The sequence below is a fragment of the Leguminivora glycinivorella genome, chromosome 10 (assembly GCF_023078275.1).
Source record: "Leguminivora glycinivorella isolate SPB_JAAS2020 chromosome 10, LegGlyc_1.1, whole genome shotgun sequence".
Taxonomy (NCBI): domain Eukaryota; kingdom Metazoa; phylum Arthropoda; class Insecta; order Lepidoptera; family Tortricidae; genus Leguminivora; species Leguminivora glycinivorella.
The window spans coordinates 5,619,431-5,640,180 of record NC_062980.1 but is presented as its reverse complement, the minus strand read 5'-3'; the positions used below and the strand labels follow the sequence as shown (position 1 = coordinate 5,640,180).

At 38.5% G+C, this 20,750-nt stretch overlaps 1 protein-coding gene across 2 annotated transcripts in view; it reads right to left on the bottom strand.

The window, feature by feature from the left end:
• Positions 1-2,155: 2,155 nt before the first annotated feature.
• The window catches only part of LOC125230277 (hemicentin-1), a 78,181-nt gene continuing 59,586 nt past the window's right edge, over positions 2,156-20,750 (bottom strand). Inside the window, exons 3-15 of one of the 2 annotated variants that reach the window (XM_048135392.1) lie at positions 18,363-18,512; positions 16,677-16,860; positions 15,713-15,907; positions 15,139-15,333; positions 14,709-14,780; positions 14,500-14,620; positions 12,950-13,093; positions 12,487-12,671; positions 11,666-11,821; positions 11,074-11,187; positions 10,717-10,750; positions 10,176-10,315; positions 2,156-2,288 (exon numbers count right to left, since the gene is read on the bottom strand). In XM_048135392.1, coding sequence (XP_047991349.1) covers positions 10,183-10,315; positions 10,717-10,750; positions 11,074-11,187; positions 11,666-11,821; positions 12,487-12,671; positions 12,950-13,093; positions 14,500-14,620; positions 14,709-14,780; positions 15,139-15,333; positions 15,713-15,907; positions 16,677-16,860; positions 18,363-18,512 — 1,683 coding nt within the window. In that variant the 3' untranslated portion in view covers positions 2,156-2,288; positions 10,176-10,182. The remainder of the gene's footprint in view (positions 2,289-10,175; positions 10,316-10,716; positions 10,751-11,073; positions 11,188-11,665; positions 11,822-12,486; positions 12,672-12,949; positions 13,094-14,499; positions 14,621-14,708; positions 14,781-15,138; positions 15,334-15,712; positions 15,908-16,676; positions 16,861-18,362; positions 18,513-20,750) is intronic. The other variant, XM_048135393.1, reaches the window with a different exon arrangement.

Sequence of the window (20,750 nt, the reverse complement as noted above, 5' to 3'; positions counted from 1 at the left end):
CTTTATCCCTTGATCGCCAAAGACGTCAACTGACAGTTGACAATTTTTATTTTCACTTGCGTTTGTTTTACTTTCTCTACGTGTCATCTTAATATTTAGTTGTATGTAACTTCAGTAGTGTTAACTACAGTAGTCCAAGGTACTACGGCTCAATTAAGAAACTCAAGATATGCAGAATAATAATAATTTACGGTAGATAAACCAGTGTTGTGTGTTAAGTCCGAAAATGTAAAACAACGTTTATAAATTACAATTTATTTTATTCAATGTTGTTAAAATTCAACAATACAAAACATAAGAAATAGAAACTATACACAAAAGATGTAAACAGTAACGAAATACTAGTTCTTAAAAGACAGAGTACATTTAACAGAGTTCGGATAAAATATTAAGTACAGAATCATAAATAAAATGCCCATTTAAACAGACAACATAACTACAAATAGACAGGCATAAAGTCAAAAAGTAATTCGTGACGCAATAGTTCCACTAGATGGCGTTACGCAGGTGTTTTATACTACTTACCAGGTTTTGACTGTCTTTGCTGAAGACAATATTAAATTTATATTATGTATTTGCAAGTGTAATCAGTATGAAAACATTAAGCGAATGTTTTACATAATAATTTCTATATTTGTCACTTGCCAAAGCTAAGCAGACTTACCCTAGTCCAACACTATAGGTACTGATGCGCGGAATTCTTCATCAACTTTATACATCTATTGAGTAGTTTAATGATCTGTGAATACTTAAGTTAATAGAGAAATAATTTATAGTAGTATGGCCCGCTTAAGTGCTACAAGCTAAGAACGCCAATATCGCATATCCACTAGTAAGCATTATTTAATATACATATATATTAGCAAAGATTAATTTATTATGTAAAGTGAAAGGTCTAGGAAAATTTTGTGCTTTTAATTTGACATCTCATTATGCATTAGATAACAACGCCATCTGTTTTTCATATATCAAACTAGGGATCACATTTTCATAGAACTTACCTCTACTACAATAAATAGTTCTTTGATATTAGTAAACTGTAAAGAAGTCAAAATCTGAGCATAATATTTAGTTCAATAATGAGTTTGTTGAAATGGTAAAATTTAATAGGTATATCTTAGTATTATTAGTCTATGGTATAAATAGTCTTATTTGAATTACAACCATAATGGCAGTGAGATGTGGAACAACCAGTAATAAATAAAAGCTGATAGCAAGACTTATGTTTATCAGGTAATCACTACACTATGAGTAATTTAAATACTAATACAGAGATCTATGTGATACATTTCTCATTCACATAAAACAGCCTAGTTTCCCATACTTAGATCAATTATTTTTGTTTTAAATCATTTTTGAATGAAAGTTTGAAAAATCTTAGGGTATTCTCTTATGTGTAGACTCTCCTACCCACATTGACCTTAGCTACACAATGCACATTTTGTAGGATCACAAAACTCTCGTGACGTCATAAGCTTGTGACATTCTTACTAACTAAAAAGTACCATACAGGTTTTGAAGTTAAAAATAACTGTTTTAACTTTAGGAAACTAGCCTATTCAAATTTCTACAGCATCAGGGAACACGTGGTCTAAATAAGCCTGGTTGCCGTAACTTGGCAACGGCTTCGGCCTACCTTTACTACTATTTACAGACTGACCAACATTTGCACTATTCCTATTGAACCTCGAAGCGATTTCTCTGACTTTACCTGGCCGAGGTTTGTAGTCTTCAATATCTTGTTTCACATCGTTTTCTTCTTTCAACTCTTCAAAGGATCGCTCTTTCTCTAATTCTTTATTAATATGTTTATTATCTTCATAAACCCAATCGCGATTCGACATTTTTTTAGCATCTTCAACAAATTGAGTTTTCCTGTTATCCTTTTTTCCTGAGTTGTTACGTTCATACATGCGAGAGTATGTTTTAGATTTTCTATTTTGGTTTTCTCTCGCGATGCCAAAGTAAGGGTCTTTTGAGTATTCGATGTCGTTGTTAGTTTTGCACACGTAGCTACGATCGTTATTCTGTCGATCGCTCCTATTCGATCTCCTTAGTTTCGTCGGTCCGGATTTAAAAGTGGTGAATCTATTTTCGAATTCGTTATTATTAATCTCATTTAGTTTGGTGTCGAACGCGTGTGCTCTTTGGTGAGTTAGGGGCTTAGATAGCGACAAATGCTTTGGCGGTTCTCCGTGCTTATTAATAGTTATTTCGTATTGTATATGCGGGTCTAATACCGCATACACATTTTCTTTGGCTTCTCTCTCCAGCGAGTTCAACGCTGCCTGTAACAAAGAAAAACGTTCAAATTTCTGTATTTTTTTAGTATATTTTGGGTAGCTACATCTGAAGTAGTAATTCATCCTTATCAATTAATATCATTAAATCATTACATTTAAGTGAATAGACATAGAATAATACGGAGTAGGTGAATATATATTAAATTGATAAAAATTTTTCACAAATCAGAAATTTCTAAATCTACATAAGATTAGGTATTTCAGTCATACTTTAAGTTTTGAGGAGTTTATTAAAATTTATTAAAAAATAATTGTCAGAATTGATCTCTAGCCGCTTTGGACTAGAATCAAGTGTGAAAAATCGTGTAGTGCGCACACAGTTAAGATTTGGTTAATATCAAACGGTTGCAAAATAAACACACTTTAGTAAATGAAACGTCAGCTGCCTGTTAATCATGCTTACAAATGGCGCGAAGTAATGCTAAAAGCAATTATGCGAAATGAGTTTTCTAGCCGTATTGGTGTCGTCGTATGTGATACAGGAGATAGGACTAAGTTATTAACATATATAAGTGGAATTAATGGCTTTGACTTTTGACTTTAATAACTTCTAAAGTGCTTAAAATTTGGCTATGATTGTATGATAATAATATTAGTGAAATATTAAAACAAATACATTATATTGCAAAAAAAATAACATGGAAAGTGTATAGACACATTATGAATTAGGTAATTCGTTAATTGCCTCCGCAATTTTGGGACTTGGGGTGTATGACTGTATGTTCTATGTAAATAAGTAGTAAATAATTTGTTAAAAGATTGTTTTCTACCACACTTATTCAGTTCGTAGTTTTAATTATTCAGCAGCACATTAGTAGTATTCATTATTGAGCTTAGAAAGTATAATTACTGTAGCGGTGTTTGCAATATATTCACAACAAACATAATTATTCATAAATTATCACCGGACACGCTTATGTCAACTTGACCCACATAGCTTGACCTAAAAATAAATGTACCTACTTATAGACCCTATAAACCCTATATTTTTATCTTTAAGTACACTAATTTATTTCGCACAAGTATTAAATAATTTATCCTGCTGATAATAGAGGTATGCTTGACGGTCTGTCAAGCCCGGTGGGTATGAGTATTGCCTAGATGCCGATGGTCTGGGATTCAAATCCTGGGGATCGATTTTTGAATTTGGAACGCACGAATTCGCCGTTCGAATGTCTGTGAAAAACGACGGAATGCTATTTTTGAAAAAGGACGGCTAGTAATTTTAAAACAAGTGGTAATGACCACTCGTTTTCAATTCTGTTAATAGAATTTAAATCGCTAGTAGTGGAGATATTATTGAACCACTGCGTCAAAAAATCGGCCTTATATATACAGTAAAAGCAAAGAAAGGCGAAATGTGTCCGGTAAACTATTAACGCTAGTTAAGATGAAGCTATGTACCAAAATTAGCTAGCCAACCCTTATGTGCAATGGACCCAACACATCTTTCTCTACAAGTCTAATTACACAATTTGATTAAAATAGAAGTATTTCTGAAATTTGCGAACTTTGGTGTTTGCGGTAGGCCCTCCGCCACATTGATAACGGGGTTTCCTGTTTAGGCAGCTAATGTAGGTACCATTAGATTAGATAATTTTTGTCAGGGAATAGATAGTGTTAATGAAGTGTGAACAAACGAAATCACAAGTGCTGTTATGAAATACAACTACCAGTAGTAGCGTCACCTATGCATACCTAATAAGGAGTTATTGCTGTCCCTACACATTATTTCATTTCACAGAATACTAACTAATGACTTCTAATGTCAGTGTTTCAGATGTAAAAGTATTGCCATCATTTGGCCAAAATATATGTACTTAAAACGTTTCACAACTAAATTAATTATATGTATTTTTGTTCAATTAAAGATAAGAAAGAAAGAAAGAAGAAGAAAGAAGAAAGAAAGAAGAAAGAAAGTTTATTAACAGAGTTAGGTTTCTACATTTCCAGGGGTCCTCGCACTAGGCTGTGCCTGTGTCGCGGGGAACCATTTACATTGTGTTACTGAATTAGTTACAATTTATACTTAACCTTCGATAAAAATTAGGGAGTCTAAAAAACAACATCTAGTAAATGCTTATAGCTTGCTTAACTAGCGATTAGACCATAATTTGTCAAGCCAAGAGTAATGGCACACAGAGTTGCAAATTACCAAGCTTATCTTGTAGTCTCTAAATAATGGCGGTAGCTTTTGGTTTGACCAAAGGACCGTCCACACTAGCATCAGTTCAACGGAACGTCGGTGCAACTGCGACATTATTTGTGTAGCGCTGCCTAGACACTTTCGATCGAAATACTCTAGTGTCGAGTGGCGCAGAGTAGAAAACAACGTATGATCGACTGTAGTGTGTCTATCTAGTTTGTAATTTTTGGCCAGCCGTTGCAAAGAGGAAAATAAAACTCCCGTGCAATACCAAAACTAAATCAATGGTTACATTGATTTCGGGTCATAATTGCACACCATGTCGTCTTTGTCACATAAACAAATGAGTTGGTGTACTACAATGTAGGTACTAAGTAATTTGGATAAAAAAAGACCTGGAGGTTCATTACTGAATATAAAGATTGTTAACATACTAACAAAATTAGGTATGTAAGCTAATAGGTAAGCAAAAGAAATCATGAACAGTAGCTAATACTTAAGAAGTTTACAGTCATTAGACTAAATACATTTTCTTTACTACGATCGGATACAATTATAATTAATTTAGTTAGAGGAGGTAAATATTAGTTACTCATATTAAACCGAACAAAAATGTACACTTAGGTTTTTTATTTGTAATACTAGTGTTAAGTCTAAATCTAAAACACTTTTCGCTTGAGTAAAACTTTCAAACTACACAAAGAAGTGTTAAAAGGATCAATGTCAAATAGATACTTATTATAATAACTAGGGACTCGTCTGAAAAAAGTGTGCTTTGAGTAATTTTTACGAGCAAAACTAATATGAAATAGAGATCTAGGACGTAGGGGGTGTCGCGGACAACTGAAGGTAATTAAGTCTAAAAGGTTCGGACACTTTATCACGCCTTTAAGAATTTTAAATAAAAACATTGCATCTAAATAATGCCTACGACTACTAAGGGAAGGGACACAAAAATGCTTTGCAGCAGACGAAGTTCGTTCGAAATAATTACCAGTTCTGTAACACAGAGACTTGAGAAAAATATTTTGGATCCTTTCCAGTCGATCAATATGGACCTGGTACTGCGGCGTCCAGACAACGCAACCAAACTCCAAAATGCTCCTAACAAACGAAAAAAATAATAGTTTATAAGTGTTGGGCCGCCTGAAGGGCTGGCCAATCCTAAGAATCATACCTAATCTTTTATACGCTCGATTACAGATATTATCAATATGTAAATTGTAATTTAATTGTGAATCCAGAGTAACACCCAAATCTCTGACTGAGGATACCCGAGTTATATTATTCCCTGAAAACGTATAATTAAAAATGAGAGGATCGTGTTTACGATTAAAGCTTATTACGTAACATTTTTCAGTATTTAAAAAAAGATGATTTTCAGAACAATAACGGGAAAAGTTATCGAGATCGTGCTGTAATGCATGGCAATCTGCCTCCGAGGATACAGTTTTGTATATTTTAGTATCGTCAGCGTAGACGAGATGTTCAGAGTTCCGGAAACAGGTTGCCATGTCATTAACATATAAGATAAAAAATAGTGGACCTAGATGAGACCCCTGAGGCACTCCGGAAGATATAGGAAGGAAGCATGAGGTAAAACCCTTTAAAGCAACTGCTTGGCTACGATTGCATAGATAGGACTTTATCCATCTGAGGAGGTCGCCGTGTATACCGAGCTCAAAGAGTTTTCTAAGCAAATGATTGTGATTTATTTTGTCAAAACATTTAGAAAAATCGGTATACACGACGTCCACCTGATCTCCAGAAGATATTTTGTTAATGATAAAATCGGTAAATGTCAGGAGATTAGTATCTACACTCCGACCCTGACAAAAACCGTGTTGACTTAGCGCAATGTGTTGAGAGAAAGTGGAAGTAATTTTGTTGTATATGATCTTTTCAAAGATTTTAGCAAATATGTTCAGTTTACTAATGGGCCTATAATTAGTTACTAGGTGCGCATCGCCACTTTTGTAAATAGGCGTTATCAAGGCCTTTTTCCAACTAGAAGGAAAGTGACCATGGGCTAAAGACTTAATAAAAATTTGGGTTAAAGGTACTGCCAATTCACGAGCGCACATTTTAATAAACAGGGGGTGAATTAAGTCCGCACCGCTACCCTTCCTAATATCTACTCTCTCCAGAAACTTGAAGACGCACTCCTCCGAAATATCGACAGTACTAATATCAATAGGGGACTCATTAGCCACATGTAAATAATCAGGCAACACAGAAGAGCCAGGAACAAAAACAGAATTAAAATAATTATTAAAAAAGTTGCTAATAGTCGGTCCATCTTTCGAAATTTCCCCAAGATAGGACATTTGGTCGGGTACACAGTTACTAGGAAATTTTGACTTCATAAACGACCAAAAGTAAGTAGGATCACTGTGTATTCGATCTTCAGCAAATGAAATAAATTTGTTATAACATTCGGTAGATAGTTTGTGTTCCCTTTTTCTTAATAATTCAAAGTCTGCCCTATCAAGAGGGTTGCCATACTTTTTCCATCTTTTATGGACTGACAGCTTCTGCCTGCGAAGTCTTATTAGCGAACGAGAAAACCAAGGAGGGTATCCAGTATTATTATTAACGGTTTTATGAGGAATATGTTTCAAAATAAGTGTTCTAAGTACCGAATACAAATACGTAACAGAATCCTCAACATTCATATTATTCAAATGCGACCAATCAGTCTCCGACAGATCCTTGCGAATAAGGTCATAATTACCGCGGTAAAAAATCGGTCTAGAACACTGATTAGGCGCTAAGCATGGTAAAAAACTAGTCAAGTTTAGGGCCAGTGAAATATTTAATGCTTTGTGTTGAGGGTCCTCCGGCGTAAGTGGTGACAAGCAGGCGCCGACAGTGCAACCAACATTGGCCATCACCAGGTCCAATACACGTCCATTTATATTAAAACAAGTGTTAAATTGACCTACACAAGTCAGAGCTATAAAATCGGAGAGAACTGTGGCAGTTGGATCTTCACACGTTTCAATATTGAGGCGATGTGAATCGGCGCACAAGGACCAAGAGGCATATGAAACGTTAAAATCACCTACAAGAACGAAAATGTCATCCGGATAAGTGTTAATTAAATTAGCGGCATTATCAAAAAAACAACGCAGAGAATTGATGTGATTATCATTATGCGGGAAATAAACACAAGCGATGTGCAACAGTGGCGGCCGGCCGGCCGGTTGGCGATGGCGGGGCGAGGCGCGCGGAGAGCGGGGCGCGGCGCCGGCGCAGGCCCGCGGCTCCACGGTGAGCCACAGCTCCTCGTGCCGCGGCGACGCGCACCACTCGTCCCGGCGCGACACACTCAGCCCGCGCCGCGCTGCCACCAGCACGCCCCCGCCGCGCTGCGCTGTACGCCCTGTTCTATCACGTCTATACACTTCATACCTGCTATCAAAATACTCACTACTATAAAAGTCAGGGTTCAGCCATGTTTCAGATAAACAAATGAGGTCATAGTTCGAATTAATGACACTCGATAAAAATGAGTGAGACTTGGTCCGCAATCCCCTTACGTTCTGATAATAGATTGAGATATTATGTTCTATTTTAGTTGAATTAAGAATTTATAATAATTAAGTAAAAATATGTTGTAACTTTTATTCAGGCGAGTCAGTAACAATAAAACTATAGGTGAGATCCCGTAAATTGGAAAACTAGTTTCATAACCATAGGGTTTATATTGAATATAATTGTTTAGTACACTAGTTGCGTAATTAATTTTATGAAAAGTGCTTATCGACATCCTCTTTAAATACCTAAAAGTTAAGTTAAACCACTTGACAAAATTAAACAGTCATTTTAATTTCTTAAGGTCGGCTTCGTTCGTTATGACATACACCTTAGAACTGTCACTCTTTCGCATGTATATTTTGCACTGCTTAACCCAAAGGTAATTGAAATTCAACTCTGCTTTCCTGTCACGAGCCCGCCTAAGTAGCACCTTGTTTACAGCCGTGAGATGCTCGTTCACGTAGATAGGCACCGCCGGGCCCGGGAGACCGGCATCCGCGCTGGTCAGGCCGCGGCGCGCGCGCGCCGCCGTCACCAGCTCGTCCTTGCGGCGACGCTGGCAGAAACGCACGACGATCGCCGGGGGCCTGGGGTCCGCGCGGTTACCGTTACTCACAGAAACCGGGAATCGACGTACGCGATGTATAGAATCGACATCAGTATCGAGCAGGCCAAAACCAACCTTAACACATATAGCATTTAGGATTGACACTAAATTTTCGCTGTCTTTTTGGGGAACACCACTAATTTCGACATTGTTGAGCCGGCAAAACTGATCTCTATCGTTTTCATTGGCTTTCAATGTAGCAAACTCAGTCTGAAGCTGCTTGAGATTTTCCTCAATCCCTGGGAGTCGGTCAACTTTATCCTCCGTGAGGGTAAGCCGAACATCGAAATTCTCGAGGCGATCCTCGATTAAGGCGAACTTCCCCTCGAGATTAGCAATTCCCGCATTTGCTTGGTCAAGACCACTCTGCATGTTTTGCAATTGCACCTTAAAACCTTTGAATTCCTTCAAGAGTTCAGATAGTGACTCATTGTTTTCCGACTGCCGGCAAGGGATACACTTCCAATTCGATTTTTTTCCGCTGTCATCTTCTTGTAAGTGTTTTCCTGCAGTCCAGAACACCTATAGTGATAGTGACCTCCGCAAAAGGAGCACGGCACTTCACCATCACCAATAAAATTGTCACCACATTTATTACACGATGACATATTGAAAACACGACCGTAACAACTCGTTAATAGGGTTCAGATTTCAATAGCGCAGATAAATTATGCAGTTTAAGCTCTTTATACATTGTTCAACACTGAGAGCTTTACGAGTTGTGTTCGACGCAACAATGTATGTTAGTATATACGTGCAGGACTTCGTACATCATGACGTCTTCTCACAGTATCCGGCACTGAGAGCTATGCGCGTTGTGTTCGACGCAACAATGTATGTTAGTATATACGTGCAGGACTTCGTACATCATGACGTCTTCTCACAGTATCCGGCACTGAGAGCTATGCGCGTTGTGTTCGACGCAACAATGTGTGTTAGTATATACGTGCAGGACTTCGTACATCATGACGTCTTCTCACAGTGTCCGGCACTGAGAGCTATGCGCGTTGTGTTCGACGCAACAATGTGTGTTAGTATATACGTGCAGGACTTCGTACATCATGACGTCTTCTCACAGTGTCCGGCACTGAGAGCTATGCGCGTTGTGTTTGACGCAACAATCATCATTATCATCATCCTCCTTGCGTTATCCCGGCATTTGCCACAGCTCATGGGAGCCTGGGGTCCACTCTGACAACTAATTTCAAGATTTGGCGTAGGCACTAGTTTTACGAAAGCGACTGCCATCTGACCTTCCAACCCGAAGGGTAACTACCTTATAACTTTCCTCAGATGTTTTCCTTATTGGAATTAGTCCGGTTTCCCCACGATGTTTTCCTACGCTTTTACCGCTAAAGCGACTGGAAAATATCAAATGACATTTACGAGCCGGGGTTCGAACCCGCGACCTCCGGATCGAAATTCGCACGCTCTTACCGCTAGACCAGCGCTTCGACGCAACAATGTGTGTTAGTATCTGTCCTCGTACACTACGGCGTCCTCTGCCAGTACCCAACACCAAGAGCTATTGGAGTAGTGTTCGATGCGACACAAAGATGTGTGTTAGTATGTGCAGGACCTGTGCGTCACACGGTGGTGGGGGGCTGCAGCACGACGGCGGCGCGGCGCACCTGCAGCGCGCCCGGCGAGTAGCGCGGCGCCACCGTCGCCGTTTGCTGACCGCCGTACACTGCGTCCGCTGGCAGAACTGTCTTCTCACTGCGAAACAAAATGGCTTATTATAACACTACTAGTTATCACTTTAATGTGTTTTAAATATCCGCCCAGATCCATTATTTACGGACTTATGGAAACCATGAACTGAAAGCGTGACCTGTCGTGACTCCCATCTCCCATGAGTACCTAATGGGCCTCAGTCATTAGTTGTAATACAGGGGAGCGGACTGAGCTAAATTCTGAAGGTTATAACTCGCGATCTTTTGAAACCGGTCTATGAACCTATCCGTGTTATTTGTGCATTTAGCAATGGGTTATGGTGTCTGTGATAACCAGTCTTTGTGACAGTTGTGATTACTAAATCCACTCTCCCCAACATATTTCACAAATGGATCTGATTGATTTTGTATTACAATATTATTCATAAAAAATATTAAACTTACCTATCTAAATCATCAGTCTTGTATTCAACGCTCTCTGTAAAAAAATAAAATAATAATTATAGCTATTTAAGGATTTTAGAGTTACACGCGTTAGTGGCTAGAAAAGTCAATATGTAATACTAAAATAGCATAGGCATACTTCAGATCAGGAAAAGGCACTGCCCAGAAGAAGTAGAATATCTACGATACTGCCCCCTACAGTTCACACACGCTCTTTTACAAAGGTCGCAGCTCTGTCCGATAGAACGCGATCTACGCCCGTTGTTTCAGCAACTAATCTTGACATTAGTTCCTTATCCCATTAGATACTAAGCTCCCTCTTATTTTACAATTGTTTATTAAAGTGAGTACACATACCTCTCCGTCTCCGGCACCGGATGACCAGACAGAACACGACGACCAGCAACGCGGCGATGACTAGCGCTGCCGCGATCAGCGGAGCCACGTGCGCCGTCTCTGTTAGAAAATTATCTGTAAGAATTGGATTACTTAGCGGTACTAGTACAGGTTAGAGAATAGGGTACACATATAAGCATAGGGTGTAATTTATTAAATAGTTAGAAAAAACTTTGAGAAAAGATCTCAAACAGCGTGGATTATAAGCTAGCAAGGCAAAGAGTTAGGGGGATCAGGTAATAGAACGAAAATCATTAGAAAATTAGAAAGCGAGTTATTTCTTAATTTCGTTTGTTATAATAGAAGGTGTTTAGGTAAGATATAGTAGTCTTATATGTTTTTTATTAAATAATTAGCCAACTTAATTGTGAATACTAAGGGTCGGTTGCACCAAACCGTCTGTTATCGAATTTAGCGTTCGGATTTTTTTTGTACGCATACAAATTTGGTGATGTACGTAAGAAAGCACTACCACCAGAATCATTGCAAGAATACAATGTACAAAAGACACAAGGCAAGACTTTACGTAAGAGATTAGGACAGAGCTAGTTACCATGAACGGTGAGCGAGACAGCATGCGAGGAGAATCCTCTCTCGTTCTCCACATGCAGCACGTAGACCCTCGCATCAGACGTGCTGGTGCCGGAGATGAGGAGTGTGTAGCGGTAGCAGCCAAAAGCGCCTGTTGGCTCTAATGCTCGGTAGCGACCTGGAATTCAAGATTCTGTTAATTAAGTATTTTATCAGAAAATGAGACAAGTTGTCGTTGCTAAACAATGACTATTCACTTTGAAGTATTGCCCGGCCTAATCATGCATTGCATGCTTCTGAGCTGAACTTCCGTCAAAAGACAGAGTCTTTTTTTCGTATTTCGTTTTAAACTCGTATAGTAGGTATACTAGTTTTTACATACATAGTAGTTTACCATATACAGTGCCATGAACCATGAACAGATTCAGAATTGCTTCTTACATTCACAATTAAAGTCTCACCCGATGGATATCCTAAGACTAGGCTATCAGTTCTAATTGTATTTAAGAAAGAGAAAGATTACTGTAGAAATCTATCTATAGTAGTTGCCAGTTGCCACATCTAAGCTGCTACCCTTGGTGGAGGGTCGGTGCACGTGAACGTAGTGTGAAGTTTGGCTTCGGATCCGTTCCTTACATTCGCACTTATTCTCAACACCCTTTGGTGGGCCCAGGGGCCTATTGCATAACAATTTACAACTTGTATTACAAGTGGAACTCTCTTTCTTATAAAATGAATTGGAGGGGGACTACCGCTTGTAATATGAGTTGTAAATTGTTATGCAATAGGCCCCAGGAGAGTTGTACTAGTAATTGTACTGACGACAGTTTTTGAGGAACCTACCTATGGTAGTAGGCACGTCCAATCGCAGACTGCCCCATAGCCAAGCCGCCCGCCTTGGTGGAGGGTCTGCACACACAGTAGCGTGGACTTTGGCCTCGGACCCGCTCCACGCGTTTGCTGATAGGGTCTCTGCGCCCACTGGGGGGCCTAGCACGTTCAGTGTTATAGCTTCGGATTGATGCGTTCTGGAAAATAGAAAAAATAAACTTGATAGAATAATTACTTCCTAGCAAAAACATAACGGATTTAATTCTACATTGCCAACGGAAAAAAAAATCTGGCTAGTCCACAAAAAAAAATTGGTCTTGAAATTTAATTTCGTTTCAAAACTAACTTGTTTGCAAAATGACCCTTTGACATAAAACATACTGACAAAATTCTTCTGACTTTTTTCTATAATCCTGAACAAATTTATTTAGCGGCGCATTAAAGTAGTTTATTATATAATGCTTAATGTTATTACCTGTCTTCTAACCCGATCTGGTTGATAGCCAAACAAATGTATCGCCCATGTTGGCTGTATGAAACGTTCTGCAGCTGAAGTTGCGGCGTCATCGAGATTGGGTACCCGTCTTCTGGCATCGCGTTCAGGTGGGCTGAGTTAGGGCTGAAAGATAAGTAAACAACATTTATTTTTTAAGAAGGCATATTAAAATTCGATTATTAACGTCAAAATCAAGAAACGTTGGCTCTCAACCTACACTTCGGATCTTCATATTCAAATCCCACTGAAATTGTAAGAAGGTAACCCGGGGACAAATACATTATTAGGTACAACACGACACGACGTGTTGACGACCGGTCTGGCGCAGTCGGTAGTGACCATGCCTGCTACGCCGCGGTCCCGGGTTCGAATCCCGGTAAGGGCATTTATTTGTGTAATGAGCACAGATATTTGTTCCTGAGTTATGGATGTTTTCTATGTATATAAGTATTTATATATTTATTTATTTATTTAATCTTTATTGCACAAAAGAAAATCTTGTAGTACAAAAGGCGGACTTAATGCTTTAAGGCATTCTCTACCAGTCAACCTCAAGGCTAAGCAGAGAGACTGTGAGCGGTGCTACAATTTCAACAGTAGAATCAAAACAAAGGAAATAAAAGAAAGTATACTAAATAAACTAAACATAAGTACACATATAATTTACAAATACATATACATACATATAACTATACATACCAAATAAATAAATATATATATATATATATATATACGAAACATGTGAAACTAAGAGTTTTTCATTCTGCTAACAAAGAGAGCTCGTAAGGATTTTTTGAAAGCGAACTTAGTTGGGGCGCTTTTAATTTTATAAGGAAGTACGTTCCAGAGACGAGCCGCTTGCACGGTGAACGAATGTGACATGAACCCAGTACGGTGAGGAGGGATGGACAGAGACATGTTGCCAGTAGAGCGAAGTTGACGGTCGCGAGAAACTCCATAATATTGGAAAAAGGATTTGAGGTAGACCGGAGAATGTGGGTCGTTGAGCACAGAATAAAGAGTGGAAAGCAAGCGACTATTGCGTCGTTGTCGAATGGGAAGCCAGCCAAGCTGAGAACGAAAAGAGGAAACGTGATCATATTTGCGGAGGCAAAATATGAAGCGGATGCAGTTGTTAAGCAGGCGATCCAACTTATCGAGAAGTTCCCCATTTAAATCCGGATAACACACATCACCATAATCAATAATGGGCAGTATGAGAGAGTTAATTAATGCAATTTTCGTTTTGATTGGTAGGAAGTGCTTCAGTTTATTAAGAGAATGGAGTGATCCCATGACCTTACGGCTGATTTCAGTAACCTGTGCCCTCCAACTCAATATTATAAATATCGTTGTCTGAGTACCCACAACACAAGCCTTCTTGAGCTTACCGTGGGCCTCAGTCAATCTGTGTAAGAATGTCCTATAATATTTATTTATTTATTTATTTACAACAATGGTCGATTATCGGTATTGCTGGATATTATATAGGTCCTAGGCAATAGACAAAATAATGATTAGATACTTACTTATGATACCACTGGTAGGATGGTGGTGGGTTGCCTTCAGCTTTGCACTCCAGCGTCACTTGGGAGAAGAGATTCGCCTCAACCACAGTATCAGGTCCTACCCACGTTACTCTGGGAGGATCTGAAAGGAAAATTATTTCATTAGGTAATTTTTTTTAAACAGGGTTTTTATTAAATATATTTCGTTTGTTACAAAAGGTAGTACTTACATTTGACATCAATTTCTATTTTTACAGAATCAGAAGTTCCAACTGAATTTCTTGCCTGGCAGCCATAGATTCCTGAAAGACATGACAAAATATTTAAAACTTATAAGAGGTAAAAGACTAATAAATTTCCCAAGAAATCTTATTCTTCTCTCTTATTAGAAACATGATATGTAGTTTCTAATAAAAGTAACGATATCACAAACCAAGGCTTAGCAAGTCACTTTTGACTCTGCAATTCCCTATAGATAAGTCTACCACTAAGAAAAGTCTGAAATGACTGATCTTGACTCATGGAGCTAATAAATATAAATTTGCTCCGAGTAACAATGACGTATCCAATTTTCTTTCACCACACGTAAGGGCTGGAATTGCTTTATTCCTTTCTTTCGATAGATTATTAAAGTCAAGAATAATGATAGGTATTGCTCACCTGAGTGATTCCTCATGACAGGAGCCAGAATAAGCTTCGCCCCGTTAGTAGCGATGACTTGTCCGTTCTTGGTCCACCACACGTAGGGACTGGGGTTGCCGTCAGCGCGACACTCGAGAGTCAAAGCGCTGTTGCCTTCTTCGAGGTTGGCTAGTGTGCTGGGGTCTGCACCGTTGATGGATACCACTGGGACGACTGAAGAGAGAAAAAAGGTCAGTTTCACTTTTGTGTCACTTGCAATTGGATCCCCATATGCCACTAAATATTGTTTAATGTACTTTTGCACACTTCCTAGGTTACAAACAGGTGATATAAAACCAAGCTGGAAACTGGTGGCTTTGTGAGCTGAACGGTAGCGATGCCAAGATGACCAAATCGGACATATTATGTAGCTTCCTATCGTTAAACATGGTGTATTGTATGAATCCCGGTAGTATGGCTAGTAAGGGTAGGAAGAGTTGTACGTGGCAAGCTAATTGTCGATCGTGTTAAGCTCCTGTTGCTTCAAAATGAACTGCATGATCACAATGCCCAGACTCGAGCTTTACTAACGTGCGAAGGCCTGAATACTTACAAGTGACGTCAAGCATGGTGTAAGAATCCCGGTAGTAAGGCGAAGGGTATGAAGGATGGTGAGCGCGGCAAGCCAGTTGTCTGCCGTGGGAAGCTCTCGTTGCTCCCAACTCGAGAACTGATCGCGCTGCCCAGACTCGAGGTCGTTCTACTTCGGATGCGTTCGTCTGACTCCAAGCGGTCAAGCGTTCCTTATCTGCAAACAAGATTAATTCTAATTATTATGATTCATATCATTCCTATAATAACACTATGAGAATATTTTAACTATTTTAATCACTTATGTCTCAAGATTTCCACGGTACGATGATCGTTGTGATATGCGTGAAATATTGTTGTGCAACTTTATTATAATGTTGATCTGATAATTCCGTTGCACATTATGACAAAATACACTAACATTAACAATTTTGAAGAACATGATCGTTCAGAAACAACGCGAGTGGTTTCACCATAAATTATTAAATTTAATTGCATTAAACGTCTTTCAGTTCGGGAGTCATAATTTCCTTCATTAGAATAAGGAACGATGTTGTCATTCAAATATGTAAGGCGCTTATTTTATGATGGAAAATAATCCTATTGATGTCTTCATAATTCAGTAAATAAATTATTTATGCCTCATTTTCGTTACATTTTGCAATTAAATATGGGTATATTGTAGAATATTTTATAGTTATGGCGGGATGACCTCGACGCATTTTGCAGCGACTGGCCGGAGCAGCCAAAATCGTGATGGGTGACGGAAGAACGGGGATTTGCCCAGCCAGTAGGACACAAATATAACCCCTTATTCGTAAACGTTCACTAAAGTTATCAAGTCGATAAAGTTCGTTTGGCTCTTTCTATCACACTAATACGTCAGAGAGGGACAAATGAACTTTATCGACTTGATAACTTTAGTGAACGCATATTAGTAGTGAACGTTAGGTTAAGTGGGTTAGGCTAAAAGAACAGTTACATACCCAAGTACCACTCGATGTACGCCGGCGGGTTGCCGTATCGCGCCTCACAGACCACAGTAGCCCTGGAACCAGCGGGCACCGTGATATTCTGGTTTGGTAGGATGTTGGTGCCGTTGAAGAGGATCCGGGGTGATTGCGGTGGCACACGCACTGCTAGCGCCGCGGGGGGACTAGATAGGGCATCCTGAAAAATTGTACATGAGAATTGTAATTATAGGTATAATTGACACACAAATACTTCATACATAAAACAAATATTTCATACAAAAAAGTTGTAAGTGTTAAGCTAATTTTAAGCTTTGATTCACGTATGTTTAATCACTCGCTCGATATTATGCACTATTAGTGCTTGGCATTTGAGACCTATCGCTAATCTCTACCAAAGATGTCGCGCGAGTGATTTAAAACACGTGATTTTTATTGTAAGTAGCTTTTGGTACGAGTAAGACTCAAATGTGTAAAATTTTTGTTTCAGAGTAAAAGCGAAATTTACTACAGAGCACAGCTGCACAATGCCTACGCTGCTGTGCCACGTAAATTCACTACACTGTCTCCAGTAAACTAAACGGGTGGCTCACATGTGCGACCAGCGTAGCTTATAGCCACAGTTAAAGGCCACCTACTTACACAATGCAAATAGAATTTAACAAATCTATCCTTTAATAACATGACAATGCTAGAGCCAGCATCTCGTAGACGACACGATCTACATACATAAACTCATGTCTGTAAGGTAAAATACCCCATAATGGACGGTGATGCCATTATGGACAAAAAAACACAAATCCTTAAAAATAAACTAGAGTTGTAGAGCTGTTTCATTTTGAAGTTTCAATTAATTCGGTTATTTCTGAAGGATTTGGCGACAAGATAAAATTCACCAGTTTACTGAAAAAAATATCAAGACGAATTCTTAGTAATGTTGCTAAGAGAGTTGAGTTCATGTATAAAATAATAAAAAAATAACGCACGGTGTAATCTTGAATGCGTTTTACTTGCTGCATTAAGCATGAGATAAGGTATAAAACATACTAGTTTGTTGCTCCAAAGATATAAAGAAATGACGTTATTTTGCGAGTGTCCATTACTGGACCCGAAAAACTGCGTACCTCCTATAATGGACAAGGAACAATTTACAAAACCAAAATTTACAAGAAACAATCCTATGTTAAAATAACCCAAACTAATTGTATTTATGGTGTATAAAATTGACTCATTGCGTATCAGTTGGCTTTAAAAGTAAAATTTTAAACTTATTTCACTGTCCATAATGGGGGATCCATTACTGGAGAACTGCCGTCCATAATTGGAGAAAAAACACCTAGTTTTAATTTGTTAACTATGAAGAAACCAATAGGAGTATCTATTTTGCAATACGCTTGAAATGTAAAAGAAGGATAGGACATTCAAGATTTAACACGCTTAGCCGTAGAATTTTAACATTTATCAGTGAAATATCAAAAACAGGCGAATTTTTTTCTTAAACTGTCCATGATTGGGTCCGTCACCTTATCCCCAAAAGGAAGGCAGAGCAAATGAAACTGCTCCAGTCCCAATCCCACCTATTTTATTAAAGATTTGGAAGAAAACGGAACTGTGATATCACAGGGACAGGTTGTTAGACCATCACTCACAAAACAATTGAACCTATGTCGCATAGTCACGATATATAAAGTATTCTGTTACCTGTACGTCATAGTTGCTAGCGGTGACTTGGCACTGCCACTGACCATCGTCCAAGGCTAGAGTAGCAGCTCGAACCCAGAGGGAGCAGTCGCCTCCCATCGGACTGTTCTCGTTGGCCCATTCGTACTTGCCGCGGTAGATGCCCACTGGCTGGAAAAACAAGAAAAATAAAAGTCAATAAATTATAATAGTATAATAATTACCTTCAAAATTTAAGGAAATATTTGCTCATATCAACTAATACCTGAAATAAGCTCAACAAAACCCATATTTTAGGCACAGATAACTCACGACGATATACGCACGTTTCGAGTCATATAGAGACCCAATATCAGGCGATATAATAACGTACAGTACATTTGTATATTTAAATACTGTCTTACTTATTTGAATATGGCTTTACGAAATGTTAATGTCTATTGTAAATAGGTACAGAAATCCCATTGGAAAATGTACAATTAGTTTGACTAAATGCATAATTAACATCTGAAAATTGTCCACTACCATTAAAACTTCTTCAAGTTGTGTCTAAAGTTTGGACACAATTCATCGGATCGGAACCAAATAAACGGCGGTCAAAAGTTTCAAAGCAAAATACAACCCTCTAAACAATCTCTCGTAAATTAAACTCTATCATAGCGAGCAAAAACAACTGGCTTCAAACTAAAATACCCAACGCAACTTACACAATCATTATTCTAACAGAAAACGGAATGAGCCAAAGTTCAATTTGCATTCCCTGGAGAGTTCTGCATAAATGCCACGACCTTTATCATACTCGTACCATCGCATTGAGTAATGACAACGGAGTATTATCGTGATCCTATACGTGCTACTGGATCGTTAGCCAAGATGCCAATCGCGAGCTCAAAATGAGTCTGTCTCACTAATATGCAAGAGTGATAGAGACTACTAACTATCGTATCGTCACAGAACGAATTTGTCATTTTGGCTACGGACCTTGATGAGCACGAGGCAAAAAATAGACTAACTATAAGTACGGCGACGGAAACTTTCCAAACTACAACTTTCCATTGTAAAAAATCTAAAAAATGTCTCAATTAAGTCTTTTAATTACCATATTTGCAAAAGTTTTGAACTTCCTAACTTTATTGGGACTGTTGACCCGTCTGCTTCTTTGCTGACCATCACATAAAAGAAAGTTTTTCGACTACACAAGTTGGTATCCGAACTCCGTAACTCTATGTTCGGAAAGTTTATTCACTGACTCATGTGACTTTTTTCTCACATAACACATGATAAGTATTTAGTAAGACAATTTTAAGAATTACGTTACATTTCTAGTTTAACACTTCAAGAATACGTTGAGATTAAACTATTACTCAAAACGTATGTAGCCCAAAATTGCTCCCATAAGTTAGCCGAAGCTAACCATTGCGCATAACGCTTGCATGCATTTAAAATGTGACTCGTCCTAGTTCAGTGCATAATTTGCGCGGCTCCAGACTTTCACGGTTCGCCGGTTAGCAACTCATACGGCCGCGATCAATGTGCATAACCGAGGAACTCTGGGGTGTGACCGAGACACACTTGAGGGAACTTTCCTATTACACTCGTAATTTATGAGAGGTTTCATCAATGAAAGCGGTCTGGGAAAATATTTGATATTTTTGTGCGATTCATAAAGGAAAAGTGATGCTTTTTGACCGTATGTACGTTGTAATTCATTTGTTAGGTATTCTTGGCAGTCCCGCCGCTTGCTCAACAGTTTTAATGAATTAAAACATATTGGCTCTAGCATCCTTTTCTTACTCAAGCATGTATAAAAGTTCTGGTGATGCACAAATACTTGTTTTCTGATTTTCGCGTAGGTTTCGTAGATGAAGGACCATGCAACTTTATAGCCGTAATGCGTCTTCGTAGCCGGTTGAACGAATTTGTTTACCTACAAATTATTAACATATTATAGATCTCTAATTTTGCTATGTATTAAAATTGCTTAGTAAAATTTAATTCTGAGAGCGCCTATGTCACGACCGCGAGAGACAAGTCTAATTAGGACTACTAGGAGTTAAATCTAATCAGACAGACTTAGAGAGTTTCTAATGAGTTCGTTTACCAATTTACGTCTCATAAGAGTCATAAGCACCATTTTAGAGACCATTTCACTATTAAAAGAAAATTATCTCATATATCCATTCCGCCAAGTGAATCAAGTTAGTGAGCGTTGATCACTGAAACTCATTTTAAACAGTTTGCAATTTAAATTTTCCGGTTGGAAATTTCAAAAGATATACCTACGCCGTATTTCAATCAATATGATCGTTCATTATGACCTGTCAATTTCCACAATAAACAAGTGACAACCGGGGTGAATAGACACGTTAAAAACAAATGACAATCGATACGGTGACCCAACGCGAGCGG